The 19901-nt window shown below is 43.9% G+C and overlaps 2 protein-coding genes across 3 annotated transcripts in view; both read left to right on the top strand.

Annotated features, from left to right (window-relative positions):
- LOC147884221 (Haloacid dehalogenase-like hydrolase (HAD) superfamily protein) overlaps positions 1-19901 on the top strand; it is a 45558-nt gene extending 25657 nt beyond the window's left edge. Inside the window, exons 3-5 of one of the 2 annotated variants that reach the window (XM_087398636.1) lie at positions 7287-7403; positions 19621-19724; positions 19763-19897. In XM_087398636.1, coding sequence (XP_087254762.1) covers positions 7287-7403; positions 19621-19724; positions 19763-19775 — 234 coding nt within the window. In that variant the 3' untranslated portion in view covers positions 19776-19897. Of the gene's footprint in view, positions 1-7286; positions 7404-19620 lie in introns of both variants that reach the window. The other variant, XM_087398637.1, reaches the window with a different exon arrangement.
- On the top strand, positions 2212-4805 carry LOC147884222 (uncharacterized). Its single transcript, XM_087398824.1, has 3 exons — positions 2212-3668; positions 3838-4251; positions 4385-4805. Exons 1-3 carry the CDS (start codon positions 2212-2214, stop codon positions 4803-4805), a joined length of 2292 nt encoding a protein of 763 aa, XP_087254950.1.

The raw sequence follows: 19901 nt of genomic DNA, 5'->3' as shown, positions 1-19901 counted from the left end.
TCCCATATAGTTCATGGCTCGGTGCCTTTGTCAATTAGTCGTTGTAGCTAAGTGTGTGTGAGATGTAACTCCAACAAGCTCGGTTGAGCTGACGAGATGAATAAAGCTGTCGCCTATGAATAAACGAGACTGTTTTTCATATCTTTCACTATTATTTCATGCACTAGTTGCTCAGCTCTTGGAATAGATAGCGATTCCCTTTTTCTTACTGCATGCAATAGTTTTATACGAGCTGAGACCCATCAGTCATCTATGAATGTGCACCATCCTGTTGAAAAGGAAATCTATATGCACCATCCTTTTGAAAAGGAAATCTATGCATCCTGCCAAGGATGCAGCCGTCACATGCATGAGGAGGAGGTGACTCCAAAGGAGGCAATGCATCAATCATAGCATGCTTCTGAAGTGTCATCAAGCTGCCATAGCTCATGTGCCCATATCTGGCATGCCATAACTCCACATTTTGGATCGCAGCAGTGGGAGTGCTCTCTGAAAGTGCAAGATCGGATCTTTTCTCATAAATGTTAAGCTGAAAAAGACCCCAATACAAAGTGGCAGACAACATCAAAGCGTAGTCATTCTCTTTGTCTCGGACTGCACACTTAGCATCATCAAATATGACCTGAAATCCTCCTCGATTGAGAGAGGGCATTGAATGCAAATTCTTCTTTATACCTGACACATAACATCTCTAATTCTGAAATCTGTGCCATGCGTGAATGTGAGTATGATGTCTCCCACTCCACACACTGAATAAGAAGAATTATTTGCACGTCACCTTCTTTTTAGTAGATGGTGGATGCAGAGATGCAAAAAGGCTCTTCTTAAAAGTGATGTGCTTAGAAGTACCATTATCAAAATACCAAGTGTTCAGTATCTCATTGACACTGAAAGAGCATGCATCCTTTGAAGGGTCATAATTGCAAGTCAAGAAAGCATATGGGTCATCCTCAAGAGTGGCTGTAGTATCTGGACTATCCATTGAAAGATCTGGAATGCAAGACAAAGTTGGCTGTAACATCTCCTCCATCATGTGCATTAGGAGTTGATGCATCTGAGACAGCAATACATGAATCCCTTTTCTTTTCTTTAGCTATGCGCTTCTTGCATTCACCAATGTAATGACGTGGCTTCTTTTAGTAGTGACAAATGCCCTTCTTCTTAGGCTTATTTGCATCTCTTTAGCCTTATAAGAGGGCTCTCCTGAATCAGCTTTATGTTGATCTGCGGCCTGATTGGCATGTTGCTTTTGCTGTCCTTTTCCTTTGGGCTTGAACTTAGAAACATAGTCACAATGAAATGCGTTTCATTGAATTTGAAACGTTTCGAAACGTGCAACACGTTTCGAAACGTTTCATGTTCAATGAAACGTGGCTAGGGTACTGTAATCCTAAGCTTAGATAAAAGTTTGCAAGGCGAAATCTCCCGTACGGCGGCGACACGGCGTGCATGTGCAAGTGACAGCCTTGCTCTTCGTCGTTCGATTACCTGCAAATCCAAGCCCACGAGCCTCGGCCCTCGACTAGGCCATCCCTTGCGCACAACTGTCAACAACTAGCCATGCAGGGTCTAGGGGCTTTTTGACGACACCTGCAGGCTGCGCCGCTAGCTAGCCGCTATCTCCAAGCGCCTTGGCCCCTACGCAAGGCTCAAGCGCCCTAGCCCCTGCGCCGCTAACTTGCAAGGCTCAAGCGCCCTGGCCCCTACGCAATACGTGCACATTGCAAGCTAGCAAGCAAGTACCACGGTCCACGAGCAGCAATCGATATCTACTCCAACGCCTTTGAACGATGAACAGGAGCGCCCAAGTGCATTGTGGACGCAGGTTCGTTAGCTGTACATGCATGACGATAGTAGGCTGTAGCCCCTTTTGTTCGTTGCGTTGGAGCGTGGCAAGTAGATTGCTGCATGCATGATGCTGCTAATTGCCAGCTAGCTAGCTATTAGCTAGATGCTGTGAGCAATGAGCATTGGAAGCAGTTGGCTGGTCATGTTCATTAGTATATACTATACGTAATACGTATTACTAACTACTACATTCACGATTCACAATACAAAATTTATTGTAATTTGTCTTGCAAGCTTGAAGCAACAAATAATCAAAGGGATTATTGGTTGTCTCGCAGGTCAAAGACTCGCAGTGTCAGAGGGCTACAGAGTAACCTGTAACCAGTTCCAACTTCCAAGGACTTAGGATAGTATAGCTTAGAGATGGGGCGAGCAAAGGACATTGTTTGGGAGCAAGTGCATGTGGAGCAACAGTATGGTGCTTCGGGTTCGAAACAATGGAAGTGTAAGCATTGTGGTGGCTCATTTTGTGGTAGTGCACCTCGTGTAAGGGCACATCTTCTTGGTATCACTGGAAAGGGTGTCAATCCATGTGTAGGAGAAGTTCCAGATGATGTAATTCTTTCCTTGGGAGGCACACCAAGTGGCCCGTCAAAGAGGGCACGAGTTGAGGCCTCATCAACACTAGTACGTCCTGGATCTCCTCCCAGGAGTCCCGTTCTATCTGTGACATCTGGACCCCCTCCTCCACTTTCACCACCTACACAAGGGGCTTCTTTTTCTATTGGTAGTGCTTCCACTAGACGGGCATCAGTGCGAGTTGTGAAGCCTCCAAGGTTTCCAAATTCAACCAGGTTACCACCCAGGCCAGGGACTTTACGAGCCAGTTGGGTCACAACTTTGCTTGCATCTGCTCGTCGGGCAACTTGCAAGCTCTTTTATGAGTGTGACCTTTCCTTTAACCTTGCTTGTACTCCAGCTTTTCAGGAGTTCGTTCAGGAAGTGGCCGAGGCTGGCCCTTCATTTAGGGCTCCATCTTCAAAGACTTTACGCACTCGGGAGCTGAAAGCAGAGGTCTTGCAAGTTGAGAAGGAGCTGCAGCCTATTAAGGCATCTTGGGCTAGATACGGGTGCTCCATTTTGTGTGATGGGTGGTCAGATACCAGGAGGCGCCCGCTCATTAACATTCTTGTATCATCTTGCGTGGGTACTATGTTTTTGAGATCCATAGATGCATCAAATGAATCTCATACAGGTGAGTACATTTACAGCCACATTAAGAAGGCAGTAGAGGATGTGGGGCCTCAGAATGTAGTACAGGTGGTTACAGATAATGCAAGTAACTGTCAGCGCATGGGTGCGCTACTTGAGAGTGACTATCCGCATATCTTTTGGACTCCCTGTGCTGCACACGGTTTGGATCTTCTTATAGAGGACATAGGGAAGCTTCCTTGGATTTCCTCGGTGGTTGACAAGGCACGGAGCATGGTGACTTTCTTGACAAGGAAGCATAGAGCCCTTGCAATTTTTTGGCAACATAGCTCCCATAAGATTCTGAAGCCCTCAAAGACCCGCTTTGCCTATCTCTGTATAGTCTTGTCACGCTTGGTAAAGGTGAAGCCTAACTTAAGGCACATGGTAGTCAGTGAGGAATGGTTGAGCTGGGATAAGTCCAGCAAACCAAAGGCACGTGCCTTTGAGGACATTGTGTTTGATGGTGATTTTTGGCATGCAGCTGAGGAGATTGTGGGGATTGTGCAGCCCCTTTTCAGTACCCTTCGACTTGTTGATAGAGAAGGATGCACAATTGGACTCGTGTATGAGTTCATGGAGAAGGTTGGAGAGGCATTGAAAGGGTGCACATGGCTTGATGCAACAAGGTAAATGCAAATCAGGAATCTTGACTTTTCAATTCACTGTTGGCTGCAATTAATTTTCTTATTTGCAGCTTTAAGGAATTGCATGTATGATGTTACATTTGTATTTAGAATCTAGAATCTAGATTCTAGGTTTGCAGCAACCTAAATATATTTCATTTGCACCCTACAGAGAGCAAGAGATTATGGCCTTGTGGGAAAAAAGATGGACATGGTTCCATAGGCCTATTCATGCAATAGCACACATTTTGCATCCTCTATGGAGGAGGGAGGACCAATCGGATGATGCTGAGTTGACTGCAGGGTGGACAGGTTTCCTTGAACGTGCATATCAAGATGCAATATTGCAAGATGCTTTGGAGGACCAACTCCTCTCATTTAGGAACTCCTTTGGGGAGTTTGGATCAGCTCGTGCATGTCTCCGTGATGGTCAGTTGAGGCCTGTTACCTGGTGGGAGAAGTATGGTCGGGGCACGCCGGAGTTGAAGCGCATTGCCCTCCGAGTCCTTTCACAAGATTGCTCATCTAGCGCCTGTGAAAGGAATTGGAGTGTGTTCTCACTTATACACACTAAAAATAGGCACTGGACAACTTGACAGGTAATTCATAATTTTGTGTGTGAGCACTCCGGCCTCGGCATATCTATTTTCTTTTATATGCACTCAGCACACAGCTCATTATTAGCATTTGAATTATAGTTATGCTACAACCTACATGTATTTACTGTTAATTCATTTGGTGTATGGTAGGCTTGTATATGTCCATGCCAATCTACGACTTATTCGACGAATGAAGACCATTGAAGGTCCACAGGAGGTGGATCCTGATAAGATACGTGTGCAAGTCCCTGAGGATGAAATGCTTCATCCTATGCATGAGGATGATGATGCATATGCATTCATTGCTGAGGAGCGGGCATCGTTGGCACGTGCCACACGATCTCAGGCAGGCAGACGAGCAAGGAGAACAGAACCAACTTTAATAGCAGCCGCTCCAGAAGAACAGGAGACCTCCTCATCATCAGAAGAGGATTCATCCACTTCTGCAGATTCTGATAGTGATGATGGGGAGGAGGAGGAGGAGGGGGCTGAGGGCCAGGGAGAAGATGCCCAAGCACCTACAGATCTTGATTCTTGCTGATTAACTTGCTACTTTCTTTCAGATGTCAGTAGAGTTTGAACTTTAGTTTTGTTTGAAATTTAAAGTTGATGCCTTCACTCTTGACTCTTGAGTTATGTAATCTAGGTTCTAGTCTATAGACTAGCAGACTATTTACAAGAGTGAAACTGAGAACTTGATTTATGTCCAGACTCCATGGTTGTGATTCCTGAACTTGTGAAAACTGAAATATGATAAAGTTTAAGGCTTGAGCTTGTAAATTGTAATCTGAAATCTGATTTTTTGCGACCTATCTAGATTCTAGTATCTACTCAACTGAAATCTAATTTCTAAAATTTAAAGGCTTAATTGAGCTTTGTAATCTACACTCTATTCTAATTTCTAGCATTGGCCATTATAGGCTTGTTGATAAAGTTGAAGGCTTGATTGAGCTTTCTAATCTGGAGTCTATAATCTATTCTACCATTGGCCATTATAGGCTTTCTGTCAAGTCTTGACTCTTTTTCTATGTTTTTAGCTAGTTTTGCACAGTTTTGGCATACCAAATGTATGCATGCATAAAATTTATATTTTTTGGACCCAAAAAATACAATTTGGTTTTTTGAAACTTCACCTATTATTTTGAAACGTTTTGAAACGTTTCAAAACGTTTCACGTTTCAATGTTCTGAAACGTTTCATTGAACTATGCTTAGAAAGCATGGCATCCTCGTGAGCCCGTGTTGCCATATTTCTTCTTGTCTGCTCTTCCTGCAACAAAAATCCTACCAACTCATGAAAAGAGAGAGGATTGCTGCCCCCCCTCAATGACAAATTCAACGAGGTGTGGAAACCAAGATAAGACTAAGGAAGAGAATTCAAAGTGGTGGTAATCATCTGTGAATCCGGAATAACGTCATCCTTATTCAGCAATTGTTGCCTCATCCATATGTGTATGAGATAGCTCTCTCTTCAGGAAGGAAAATTTGGCATCTTTTCTTGCTGCAAACATGCTCTCTAAAATCTCCCAAGCTGCCTTTGAGGTCTTGCATGACCGAATGTGAGGAATAATGAACCTCTTGACAGAAAGAGCTTGTGCATCCCTAGAATCTGTACATGAGGTCACACGTTGTACATTAATACATTGTCATTGTAAGGGAGGTTGTTGGGTGGGGGCACTTTTTTCTTATCTCAAGTTTCTCCCCCTAATCACAATTAGTGGTTGAGTTTCAGCATGTGGATTCTAATCCTAGTTTGGGTTGCCCTAGGGTTTTGTCATACTGACAACCCTTGCTTTCTCCCTCACTCATTCATTCTTGCATCTTCAGTTAGTGGATTCTCACGTTTTGCTCTGTCCACATTGTGTTCTCTGTCCCCATCTCCATTAGTAATTAGGATGAAAGGCGATATCTAGGAGAAAAGTCGTGAAATTTTTATTGATTTGGAAAGTACCTCTTGTTTTGTGTCTTTTAGAGTAGCAAATGATGTGGAATTGAAGCTTTTAAAATCCCCAAAGAGGCATATTAAATGTCAGTAGTGCTAGAAGGAAATCTATGAGAGGGGGGTGGTAGAAAATCTTGGTTTCATTTAGGGGAAGTTTCTAGTGAAAACGAATTTCAAAATTCGGATTAGGTTTGTATGGTGTGATTATTGGGATGGATTGGATTAGCAATTCAAGCTATAATTGATTGTGGAAACTTAGTTATAAAAGTGAAAGGTTATGAGGAAATAGAAAAGAATATTTGTGGAGATGAAGTTCCTTGTGAGCCTGAAGAAATTTCTTAAATCCCACTAAACAAAGTTGCCCAAATAGGAGCTCAAATACATCTTGTATTTTGCTCTACTTTATAGAGGAAGACAAGATTCAGTATATAAAGAAACTTTAGATCCAGTTTGCAGATGTCATTCAAGAAGATCTCTATGGAATGTCTCCTTGGGCATCCTACAGATTCACACAACAAGAGAATGGAATGTCCTTCCAAGCATTCTATAGATTTATACCGCAAGAGAAAACATAGTTGAAACTCCATTTAGGTGACTTGCTAAGGAAAGGCCACGTTTAGAACTTACATGAACAATGTGAATGTAGTGTTTATCCTTTTAGACGACTAATGTCCCAGCTACATCAATATTTTTCATGAATACTAAGATCATTTTGTTCTTTTGTACAAGGAGGACATTGATTTTTTCCAAATAGAAGAAGAACATCATCTCAAGAAAACGCTCAAAAATTAAGGGAAAAGTCTTTGACTGGAAAAATGACTAGTTGCTTAAAAACTAATTTGGTTTTCTTAGACAATGTGATAAGATCATGCCTTTAAGAAATTCAGTACAGGTGTTTATTTTTTTGCTCGAGTGAGAACATTTTGAATCTAATATAAGTCCATTGATTGATGCACATTGATGGTGTTAAATTTGTTTACGGAATGAAATATGTACACATAAGTACTTTATTTAAAAGCTTCTTATCTTGTAGATGACATTGATAGGGATGAAGATAGTTACATTGTTCTGCTTGGTGCAGGAGATTTTTCCTAGTCAAACTCATAAGACTGAACATTTCAAAAATATTCAGCAGAGAACGAACATTCCTTACAAGTCCATGCTGTTTTTTGATGACGAAGATCGAAACATACAAACTGTATCCTCTCTTCCAAAATCTTATTTTTGATTATATCATGCTGGCTAGTATATGATCTTTAATTTATGCTTGGGATGTACATGTACTTTGTGAATTACATGAGTGAAGATTATGCTGAAGGCTTCACAACGGGCATACATTGCATGATTAACCATGGGCAATCATGCTAAACTTCAAGATGGAGGGTCTTTCTTTTTAAGTTCTTTTCAAAGCTTAGTGGCATAAAAGGATTTATAAGCTGTACTTTAATATGATTCTTGTGAGGAGCAATGTGTAGACATCTACAACAAGCGGAAGCAAAAAGTAAAGCCAATTGTTCACACATGTATGTTAGTGAGGCCGAGAGAAGATTGTAGGTTTGTATTGATGCTGTCCAAAATAGGCTGAAATGGAAGCCACCACATTCCCAAACAATCGACCTCAATATCATCTACTAGATGTTGGTAGCCTAAACACCCTTGGGATGGGAGATGTGGAGATTTAAGTGCTACAAATGATGAGCACAAGACTTTCTCCTTGCCTTCTACTCACTTTGATGGAGCAGTGAAGGCCTTGAGATCTTTAATTTATGCTTGGGATGTACATGTACTTTGTGAATTACATGAGTGAAGATTATGCTGAAGGCTTCACAACGGGCATACATTGCATGATTAACCATGGGCAATCATGCTAAACTTCAAGATGGAGGGTCTTTCTTTTTAAGTTCTTTTCAAAGCTTAGTGGCATAAAAGGATTTATAAGCTGTACTTTAATATGATTCTTGTGAGGAGCAATGTGTAGACATCTACAACAAGCGGAAGCAAAAAGTAAAGCCAATTGTTCACACATGTATGTTAGTGAGGCCGAGAGAAGATTGTAGGTTTGTATTGATGCTGTCCAAAATAGGCTGAAATGGAAGCCACCACATTCCCAAACAATCGACCTCAATATCATCTACTAGATGTTGGTAGCCTAAACACCCTTGGGATGGGAGATGTGGAGATTTAAGTGCTACAAATGATGAGCACAAGACTTTCTCCTTGCCTTCTACTCACTTTGATGGAGCAGTGAAGGCCTTGAGATGTGGTGTGGAGAGGAGGGCATGGCCCTCCCTTATATAGGCCACAATGTGTTGAGAATAGATGATCATAGCATCCAACACCATTGGGGCTATGTCTACCTAAGTGGAGTGGGCTGTCTAAGGTTCTAGTTGAATGCTAGGACTGTGACAACCAATTGGAATCACCTCCTTGCATGTAGGACACTTGGAGGTGGTGTGTAGTGCATGGTATCATAGCAATCTTCCATTTAGGGAGAGCTTGAGAGAGAGAGAGAGAGAGAGAGAGAGAGAGAGAGAGAGAAATTATTAAAGTCTTCGAAAACCATGGTCTATGAGATTGAAAGAAACATGATACACTAAGTTGAAAGGTCGAGCCACTAAATGAGCATAATCACCCATGCTAAGTGCTAAGTACTACATAGTAATAGCATCATCACCATCACCATCACCATCGTATGAATCTAACATCAAGTATGGTTAGATACATCAGATACATGAATGGGATATCATGGTGGGCCCGATGATGGGCGGGGTTGTACTGGCATGAAGCCATAGATAGAGCGCTAGCGGCTATTTATGGATGTGGTTTGTCGTGGCATCCTAGCGATGGCTTTGTGTCTAACAAGAGTCACGGTAACCCCTGTTGGTCGTGCCCCTGTCTTGAACATGGATGGGATGTTGCCAAGCATGATGTGTGCATCTATCCTCTGTCGAGTGTGTTGTCTTGCTGACTCTTGATCTCTACCTTGCCGACCACCCGTGGTCTGATGGTCTGTGTGATCTGAGTGGAAGATTTCCGTAATCATACTTTAACGTGAGTTTGACCGTGTGCCGTGCCCTTGTCTCTGCAATCTGAGTAGATGCCTCTGTGCCTAACTACCTCATGGGTGAAGGCAGCCATGCATCGCTGATATATCTGGGTAGGAGAGGAATTTGGAGAGGGACTTGAAACCATATCTAAAGAGACAATGATAGCGGCCTCAGATCTCATAGTATAGAAGGCATCTGAAGGTAGGAATGTTGGGAGTCATGACAACCAAACTAGAGGGAGAGAAATATGGATAGGGACTTGAAACCACCCCTAAAGAGACAGTGATAGCAGCCTCATATCTCTTAGTATACAGGGCTCCATTGATTCAATCTCCTGTAGATCACGCAAGGTGCAGATGCGACTCTTCTTGGATACCTCCTCTTCTTGTCCGCTCCTAATGTGGAGTCGGTGTGATGAAACCCGGAATTCTCCAATAGAGATCCTCAATGATGTGGGAGGTGGATCTAGGTATACCCGGGTGGATCAGTGAAGCCCTCGCCAGATATGTGCAAGCATTGATCCGTGTTGAAGCTGAGCTTCACCGGGTGCCAACCAAGTTTTGAATGTGTGTAGTTGTAGAAGGTTCTTCCGGATGACTTGGTTGACCTCATGATATCTGAGTGGGATAGATGGAGCCTCTATGGTGTACAGAAATGGGGTAATCCATGTGGAGCCCCAATCTGTCAAACCACCTGCATGTGTGCGCATACCAACATCTCCGATCACCCTCAGCTATTAGGGCCATAGAGGAGGTAGTGCTAGCCACGGTAGTCTATATCATCTTGAGGCACAGGAGCATACAAGGAGAACTCAAGCATGAGAGATACAAGAGATCTACCTAACTATAGTACATTGCTTTATTTGTACATGGTTGCCAAATCGGCATACAAAGCTGTGCTGAGAACAGTCCCCTAACTACGACATGCGGGAGATGGAACTATGCTGCGGAACAAGGACACCCATACCTCGCTCATAAGCTGGCTGGAAGCGCTGCTGGTGGCTAGAAGCCGAGTCCTGAACTGAGAAAGGCTGCTTGGTGAAAAGGGGGCTGAAGGCCTCTTATATAGGGCTGGGAACCAGCCAACCTTGGGCCAGCACAACCGCCGACTGGCCCTTGCCTATAAAACCAGGCCCTTTTGGGCCATTTCAGGAAGGCCTTGGGGGCTAACTATGCAGGTACCCCTCTTGCCCTCCGTCCACACTGTGTGCTTCCCTTGGGAACCCCCAAAGCTTGCCAGATATGCTGCGATTCGCTGATTTGGCAGCCAGTTGTCATTGCCACCTGGGCTTGACCTTGGTGCATGTGACAACATATAACGATCTTAAGCAACGAACCGACAAGAGGACATCCAGCTCCCCCTAATGTCTCTATAAAATTTTGAGCTCGTCTGTGTAGAGGCCAAACAAGGGTGGTGAAAATAGGCAATGTTGTTTGACCGTAGTAGTGCTCATGACCTCCTCTATCCATCTTGCTCCTGTTTGGACTCTACTTGTTGAGACCCTCTCGTATAGTGCCATAACAGCCCATATAATCTCTTGGTCGTAACCTAGCTCATATAGTCGTCTGATAAGGGGGGATCTCGGTACCGCATGAAAGGCTTTGTGGATTTCCACAAAGCGATAATAGACCCTCTGCCTCCATGTCTTGGCCTCCTGTATGACACTCCTGAGTGTGACTCCGTGGTCCCATGGTCGCGTCGGAATCCGGCCTGCCCCTCTGCCCTGAGTCCTTGCATCTCTGTGAATCGGTTGACTACTGTGTCAAGTAATGATACTTATATCGTGGACATGACATGTCCGGTCATGATGTTCCTATAGTGTTCCGGGCTCATGGGGTCCCCTGTCTTATGAATGGGTGTTGTGTTGAGAGTCTAGGTGTGTGGAAAGCCAAGACATACTGCATCATTGAAGAGCTTTGCTAAGATTGGGGATAGAATGTTTATACCATTGTAATAAACTTGGTGCATAGTCCCTCATGATCTTTCGCTCAGGCCATTATAAAGCTTCAATGCTGCGTCCTTGACACGGCCCCTGGTGAAAAGAGTGCGAGGTGCGACGAGGTGAGTGCAAGAGGTCAAGGGCAGGTTGGTGTCGGATGCCATACAACATGCATGCATAGGTGTGCTAGATCTTGGTCTTTGTGAGGGGTGATGGGATCGCCGCTCAAGGAACTTCTACCAAAAGTCCTTGGAGTTGTTGCTAAACAAAATGTTTATTGACTCCTCGTTTTGACGGACAAAGGCCTACTTGTTTCGGTCTACTGATCGACGATACTCACACATCATCTCTAGTTCACTCAAAAGGCTATGCTTGGTCTCGAATCTGAGTTGGAAACTGAGTTGTTGGTGAGGAGCCTTGCACTCACCATCGTATCAGCTATTGCAAGGCATCGAACCAAGGGGTGGAGGGCAATTGAAGCAGGTTTTGTAGAAGAAGGCATGGAGAGCAGCCTCCTGAAGTGACCCAGTGATCAGAGTAGCACGGACCTCTAGTAGTGGTATGTGTTATAGAATTATTATCATATTCTAGGCAGTGGTTAAGTAGGTTAGGGGCTCTTTTCCCTCTATGAGGTTTTCCCCCCTAACCACAGTCTAATCCCTAACTACGGTCACTTAGACAAAACCCCTCACTTCTCTTTTGTACTTACTTCATTTCAGTCCTCTATTCAGTATACTTATGTTCAACTCACACTCTCTCTCACTCTTGCTCTCCTTTTGTTCACGTTTGGTATCAGAGCCTCACCAAGCTCCTACGCCTCACCAAGCTCCCAGCTCCTAGCTTCCTGGTCACAACCTGCACGTGCGATGCCGCCGTCCGTACAGTTGAGTCCGTACACCAGCAGATCATACAGCTGAGTCCGTACACCAACAGATCGTTCGTACGACTTGCTAGATCGATGTACGGCTATCCGTACCAGCATGTTGTACGGCCATCTGTACATAGTGCGCAGGTCCCATCCGTACGTTGTTGCCTCGATCTCTTGTCTGAAGGTGGTTGTCGTACATCTGTAGCTGTCTGTACCTGTGCCATCCGTACAGCTGTGGCTTCAGTCTGATAGTTCCAGCGCTCCCGCTCGTACATCGTACGTTTGCTGTCGTTCGTACAGCTATACGTCGCGCCATTGCGCATGTCAGTCCGTACATCGTACGGTATCAGTACCGTACATGTTGCAGGTTGTCCGTACAGTTGTGTACATGTTGCCGTACAGACACATACCTGCTGCCCTCACATGTGTCGTCCGTACTACAGCCTGGAAGTCTTTGCGGGTGACCTTTTGCAGGTGACAGGCACTTGGGCATTTTATTCTTTTGCAGACATTGCAATCGGTTTGCAAAATCCACTCCAAAATTTGGGGCTTTGTGGTTTTGCTTGCAATTTTTGCAGAGAAATTGGGGCTTTTGCAGGCAGAGTGCAATTTTCGCAACATTTGAGGCTTTTCAGTCTATTTGCCCTCTTTTGTATGCAATTTCCCACAAGAAATTGGGGCTTTTGTCTTTGGGTTGCAATTTTGCAGTGAAAAAGCAATTTGGGAGTTTTGCAGGCTTTTTTGGGCTTAGTTTGAGTCACATTGTAGACATTTGGGAAGTTTTGCAGAGATTTCTTGCAGATTTTTGGGCATTTGCAGAGCATTGTGGTGCATGTCAAGCCTTTGATAGGCTGTGACAATATTTGTCACTGTGGACAGATTTTCTTTGGCAGATTCTGGTTGTGCATTTTACATCCTAGGAAGGGATTTTACTTGTTCAGTTTGCTGTGTTTTTGAGCTTATCTGGCAAAAATGGCTTAGAACAACCCCAATGAGGTGTTTGGAGTCCTCACACAGGAGGATAAGTTGGATGGCACCAACTACTCCTTGTGGAGTTTTATGGTTTGCAACATCTTGGTTGGCAGACATCTTTGGGATTATGTCAATGGAGATGAAGCAAGGCCAGATTCTGTGGCTACACCTGTCACTCCTACAGCTGGAGGTAGGGGTAGAGGTCAAAATGCAGTTCAAATAATTGGAGCAGCTGTTGCTCTAGTGGCTCCCACAACAAAGCAGAAAAGATGGGATTCTAGGGATGTACAAGCTCATTCTGTGATTTCTCTTTCTGTCAAGAGGTTCATTATTCCTCACATTCGGTCATGCAAGACCTCAAAGGCAGTTTGGGAGATATAAGAGAGTATGTTTCCAGCAAGAAATGATGCCAGAGTCTCCTTCCTGAAGAGAGAGCTATCTCATACGCATATGGATGAGAGAGATTCCATGAATACTCATCTCACAAAGCTTCAGGATTTGAGGGAGTAGTTGCTAAATAACTACTGAATATTGATGAAGTTATTCCGGATTCATAGATGATTACTACCACTTTGAATTCTCTCCCTGAGTCCTATCTTGGTTTCCACACCTCTTTGAATTTGTCATTGAGGGGTGGCAGCAATCCTCTCTCTTTTCATGAGTTGGTAGGACTTCTGTTGCAGGAAGAGCAAACACGAAGTAATATGGCAACACGGTTGGCGAGCATGCCATGCTTTCTAAGTTTAAGCCCAAGGGAAAAGGGCAGCAAAAGCAACGTGCCAATCAGGTCGCACATCAGCATAAAGTTGATTCAGGATAGTCCTCTTATAAGGCTAAGGGTGATGCAGATAAGCCTAAAAAGAAGGGCATTTGTCACTACTGCAAGAAGCCAAGTCATTATATTGGTGAATGCAAGAAGCGCATAGCTAAAGAAAAGAAAAGGAATTCAGGTATGGCTGTGTCAGATGCATCAGCTCCTCATGCACATTATGGGGGAGATGTTATAGCCAACTTTGTGGAAGAGCACTATGCCTTTTTTTTCTTGCATTTTAGATTCTTCAGTGGGTATTTCAAATACTACAACCACTATCGATGATGATCCATATGCTTTTTTGACTTGTAGTTATGATCCTTTAAAGGATGCATGCTCTCTTAGTGTCAATGAGACACTGAATACTTGGTATTTTGATAGTGTTGCTTCCAAGCACATCTCTTCTAAGAAGAGCCTTTTTGCATCTCTGCATCCTCCACCTACTAAAAAGAAGGTGACTTGTGCAAATAATTCTTCTTATTCAGTGTGTGGAGTGGGGGACATCATCCTCACATCCACTAATGGCACATATTTCAGAATATTAGATGTTCTCTATGTGCCAGGTATAAAGAGGAATTTGCTTTCAATATCCTCTCTCAATAGAGGAGGATCTCAGGTTATATTCGATGATGCTAAGTATGCAGTCAGAGACAAAGAGAATGACTATGCTTTGATGTTGTCTGCCACTTTGTATCGAGGTCTTTTTCAGCTTGATATATATGAGAAAAGATCTGATCTTGCACTTTCAGTGAGCACTCCCACTATTGCGATGCAGAATGCGGAGTTATGGCATGCCAGGTATGGGCACATGAGCTATGGCAGTTGAGTGACACTTCAGAAGCATGCTATGGTTGATGCATTGCCTCCTTTGGAGTCACCTCCTCCTCATGCATGTGAGGGCTGCATCCTTGGCAAGATGCATAGATTTCCTTTTAAGAAGGATGGTGCAGTAAGGGCTACACGTAAATTACAGCTCATACACAGTGATGTCTACGGTCCCATGAGGACACCTGCTTTTGGTAGTTATCTCTATTATGTTACATTCATAGATGACTTCACCAATTACACTTGGGTCTATGGTCTTAAGGCAAAATCATAAGTGTTTATGCATTTCAAACACTTTGTGGCTATGGTTAAGAATGAGACAAGACTCAAGGTGCAGACACTTTGCACAGATAGACGGGGGGAGTATATGTCTCATGAGTTTGAGGCATTCTTGAAGGAGAAGGCATCACGCATCAGCTTACAGTGAGGCTTACTCCTCAGCAAAATGGCAAAACTGAGTGCAAGAATCGCACTCTTATGGAGATGGATAGATGCATGCTTACTAGTAAAAAGTTGCCTCACAGGTTTTGGCTCGAAGGCCTCATGTGTGTAAACTATGTTTTGAATCGGGCTCCCACAAAGGCTTTGAAGACAATCACTTCCTATGAGGAATGGCATGGGAGAAAGCCTTCAGTGGATCACTTCAGAGTTTTTGGTTGTGTCGCATATGCCATCGTGTCTGTGGAGTTTCGACATAAGTTGTCAGATAAGGCAGTTAAATTCATTTTTGTTGGGTACAGTGCACAAAGCAAAGGCTATCGTCTCTACAATCTTGCTTCTCGTAAGATTTTGTGAGTAGAGATGTTATATTTTCAGAGAATTCAGCACATACACATGCTGAATTTACTATTCTAGCTTCTTCAGATGATGTTTTTGAGGGGATGCTTCCAATAGCATTTGGTTCCCCACTTGAGGCTCATCCTGAAAATCAGAATTTACAGCAACCTCCTCCTCATCCACATGCCCTGATTCAGCCACAGGCTGGTTTTGAACCTCCGCAGGGTGTGGATGAAGTTGTCAGGCAGTAGATTCAAGAGATACACGCAGCCAAAACAGTCCCGAATTGGTTGCTAGAGACTCTCAGGGAGAGTAGGATTGAGGCCCCATTGCTTGGCAGGACTCGTAGTGCAGCAAGGCACGCAAGGGGGGCTCTTTCAGTTGAGACAGCTTATGCAGGTACTCTTCTTGAAGAAGAACCACTTGACTCTTTTGAAGAAGCAAAGGATAATGTGCATTGGATGCATGCCATGCACAATGAATTGCAGTCCATTGAGAAAAATCATACTTGGAATGTTGTGGCTTTGTCACTAGGTAAGCATGCCATTGGTACCAAGTGGGTTTTTAAAGTGAAAAGGAAGCCAGATGGGTCTATTGACAGGTACAAGGCAAGGCTGGTTGCCAAAGGCTATGCACAAGGGCATAGATTATGAGGAGACTTTTGCTCCTACCTGTCGGATGACCACCATAAGGTTAGTTATTGCCATGGCTGCAAATTTTGTTTGGAATGTCCATCAGTTGGACACAAAAACATCTTTCCTTAATGGGGACTTGCAGGAAGAGGTTTATGTTAAACAACCTCCTGGATTTGAACTTTCTGGCAATGCACTTCAGGTTTGCAAGCTAAACAAAGCTTTATTGGGCTGAAACAAGCTCCACGTGCATGGTATGCCAAGATTGATGCATTCTTGGCAAGTAAGGGGTTACATAATAGTCCCATGGAAAGCATCCTCTACATCAAGAAGGATGGGGGGGATATTTTGGACATCATTCTTTATGTAGATGACATGCTGCTCACAGGGTCAAATGAGGAAATAATTGCAGATTTCAAAGCTGAGTTGAAATCTGAATTTGACATGACAGATTTGGGCATGTTAAATTTTTATTTGGGGATCCAGTTTATACAAGACAAGCATGGCATCGTTATGTCTCAATCCAAGTATGTGCAGAAGCTCTTAGATAGGTTCAACATGCATGATTGTAAGCCTATAGCAACCCCCATAGAGCCGGGGCTGAAGCTTACTATGTATGATGCAGGTGAATCAGTGGATGTCACACTTTACAGCCAGGCTGTTGGATGCCTTATCTATTTGTGCAATACACGGCTTGATATTCAGAATGCAGTATCTGAGGTGAGCAGATATATGCACAGCCCAAAGACAACACATTGGCAGGCTGTAAAACGCATCTTCCGTTATTTGCATCTTCACCAAAGCACTTCGACGTGAGAAGTTTGAGGTATTTCGCTGTGCCCTAAACTTATGTCCTTTTGGTGATTGATCACTACCTTGTACACCACATTGGCACCACAGGGGGGTGTTAGAATTATTATCGTATTCTAGGCAGTGGCCAATGTATTGCAATAAGTAGGTTAGGGGCACTTTTTCCTCTGAGGTTTTTCCCCCTAATCACAGTCTAATCCCTAACTATGGTTAGTGGATAAGATAGGGTTTTGTCACTTAGACAAAACCCCTCACTTCTCTTTTGTACTTACTTTATTTCAGTCCACTATTCTATACACTTACGTTCAGCTCACTCTCTCTCTCACTCTTGGTCTCCTTTTGTTCAGAATGTGATCAATGTATGTGAGCAGTGTGTATAGGCGTGCATAATATTTGGGTGAGAGATTATGGTTAAAGTGTATGTCATGGTAAGTGGTATGAGTGATCGGTGGTGTTGGAGGTGTCGTGAAACGGGGTGGAGATGCTGCGTGCTGGCTGATTTGGGATATGATAGAGCGTGCGTGCATAATCAGAGCACACCTAAGTGTTAGTGAGTGGTGGGGGGACCGTCCCTCTAGAAATCTCCGCCAGAAGTCCTTAGAGTTGTTACTGGACAGAATGTTCAGTAGCTCCTCCTCATTCCGATGTACGAAGTCAAGTTTCTTCCTGCGTACCAGACGGCGGTACTCGTGTAGCGTCTCTGGTTTGCTCGGAAGGCTGTTTTTTGTTTCGAATTTGAGCTGACGGCGTAAAGCCTTACACTCATCATCATACCAGCTGTTACAAGGTATGATCCCAGGAGGTGGTGGGCGGGTGGAGCGGGTGGTGTGGCGAAAGGCGTGAAGAGTGGCCTCGTGTAGTGAGCAAGTGACTAGGGTAGCACGGTCTTCTAGTAAGGGTATAGAGTCAATGTATGCAAGAAGTATGTAAGGTAGGTGTGATTTGCTCCGAGAGGGGGTGATGAAATAGAGAAGTCGGTGATATGTGATATGAAGGCAGGGGATCCCATGATATAGTCAACTACACTGTAGCCTCATCCATTTGAGAAACAGGTGAAACCACCTGAAGAGGGCCATCCACTGAGACAATAGTAAATGATAAGATCTTGCATCCTACCCATATCCAAAATGGATTCCTTATGTTGTGATTGAGGCGTGTTTGTCAGCTGAGACTCATGTCATACCTACATCAGCAAGATCAATGTCTAGTAGCAAGATAGCATCGTTACAAAAATTCCAAAAGTGATACCCGACGTGCGCATGTCCTCGTGTTGAAGTCCTCAATGCTTGAGGAGTCTATAATGTTCGAATGGAGGGCTGCATATGGTGACGTCTTGGCCTCCTCACGTACATCTCCGGCAAAGTGGGTCATCTCAGGTGGAAAGTAGCATAGTGCAATGAAAAGGTCCTGGCTGGCTATGCCTTGGGTCGGAATCCATAGGAATCTACAGTGTGTCGATTGCCCCGATTAGGGATGATTTGTAAAGCACCGCCACCCTCCCGATCCTCGTACTCTGCGTGTATCCCTCGTCTCATTGCTGTATGCAGTCTCCCATGTGTATCTGCTAACCACCGGTAGTGGGGCCTCTAGACTCTAGTGAGTCTCTGTGTAGAAGACTATGTCTCGTCCTGCATAGGACTCCGAAAAGTTTTGTGGCTCTGACCATAAGATATCATTGCAGTTCCATATGGTACAGGACAAAGTCTCGGTATCTTGAGTCCATAGACCCGCCCCCCTATGTAAGAGAGCGAGTAGGTGCTCTACGGGGGCGGGTGAGGAGTCGTCCATCTCATTCTCCTACCCACTTCCCCTCCTTGCGGGCCATGTCCCGCTGCTGTATCAGAATGCGTCTCTCCTCAACTTGTAGGGTTGTCAGGTCCTCATCCATGGATATCGAGGTATTGTCCCGCAGGATCGATCTATGACGTAGTGTTGCTAGTTGGCTTGAGTGTCACAGAAGCATATGACAAGGGGCTGCTCTTGGTTGGGGTCTCTTCTCACGCACCAAGCCCCCTTGATCGCATGCTTTGAGACCCCTAGGGTGGTAGCCATGAAGGCGTTCGCTTCGTCCATCGGTGTGGCAACTCTATGAGAAATCCCTTGAACTCTGATATTGAGAGCCTTATTGGGGCCCTTTATTGTTGCTCGGAGAGGGTGGCTCAGACAGTTGCCTTTGCAGGTTCTCATTCCACAAAGACCTGAAATGTTTTCAAACTTTTTCCAAACCTGTTTCCAGATGCCTGGCAAAGGAACATCAGGTTTTCTGAATCACATTAAAAGTTGCTTCTATCAATGGGCCAAATTGGCCCCTGTTGCTCTTTGTAATGAAGAGTTGGACACATGGCATGTTTGGAATCACATGTAAGATGACATATAAGTTTTTAACCCCATTATGTATGCAAACATTAAAAGAATGGGAAATGCACATAATTGAATTAGCTGGAATGGAGGCAAAGGGGTTAGAATTGGTCCCCTTTTCTGTGTCAGTGCAGGTTTCTCATGTGTGCGTGTAACCGATTGTTGTCAAGAACTTCATGTTCTTTATTAGAAACTACATCACACCATTTCTCTTTTTATTTTTGTAGAAGTATCTATGAACTTCTTCTAACAGTGGAATTCCAATTGATGGTTCTGCTGCTGCTTGCAGCAATTGAAGTTGGAATCAACCGTGTTGGAAAGAACCAAGTAATTAGTTTTTATGATTACTGTTGGTTGTTTTCTTATGAATGTGCAGGTTTCCAGGATGGGTGTGAGCAGTGTCTTGGTAGACAATGGTCTTAATATTGAAGCTCTGAAAGAAGGTCTAGTAAGCTGTGCAAGCAGCTCAGCAAAACTGAGCTGATCCATTCTATTGCAATCCTCTATTTTTACAGAACGTGTAATTATTAATTGATCAATTTTATTGCAATTACTTCTGTTGACCATCTGTTGCTACAGACTGTACAATTATCCATGCATCGATTCTACAGCGTCTTAGATTGATTTGTATAGAAGGCATATTTATTTTGAAGTCAT

Source organism: Dipteris shenzhenensis, chromosome 27 (genome assembly GCF_047967505.1).
Source record: "Dipteris shenzhenensis isolate YYH24624 ecotype China chromosome 27, Dip_SZ_1.0, whole genome shotgun sequence".
Taxonomy (NCBI): domain Eukaryota; kingdom Viridiplantae; phylum Streptophyta; class Polypodiopsida; order Gleicheniales; family Dipteridaceae; genus Dipteris; species Dipteris shenzhenensis.
The sequence above is the reverse complement of the archived record's forward strand: the minus strand, read 5'-3'. Positions and strand labels throughout refer to the sequence as shown.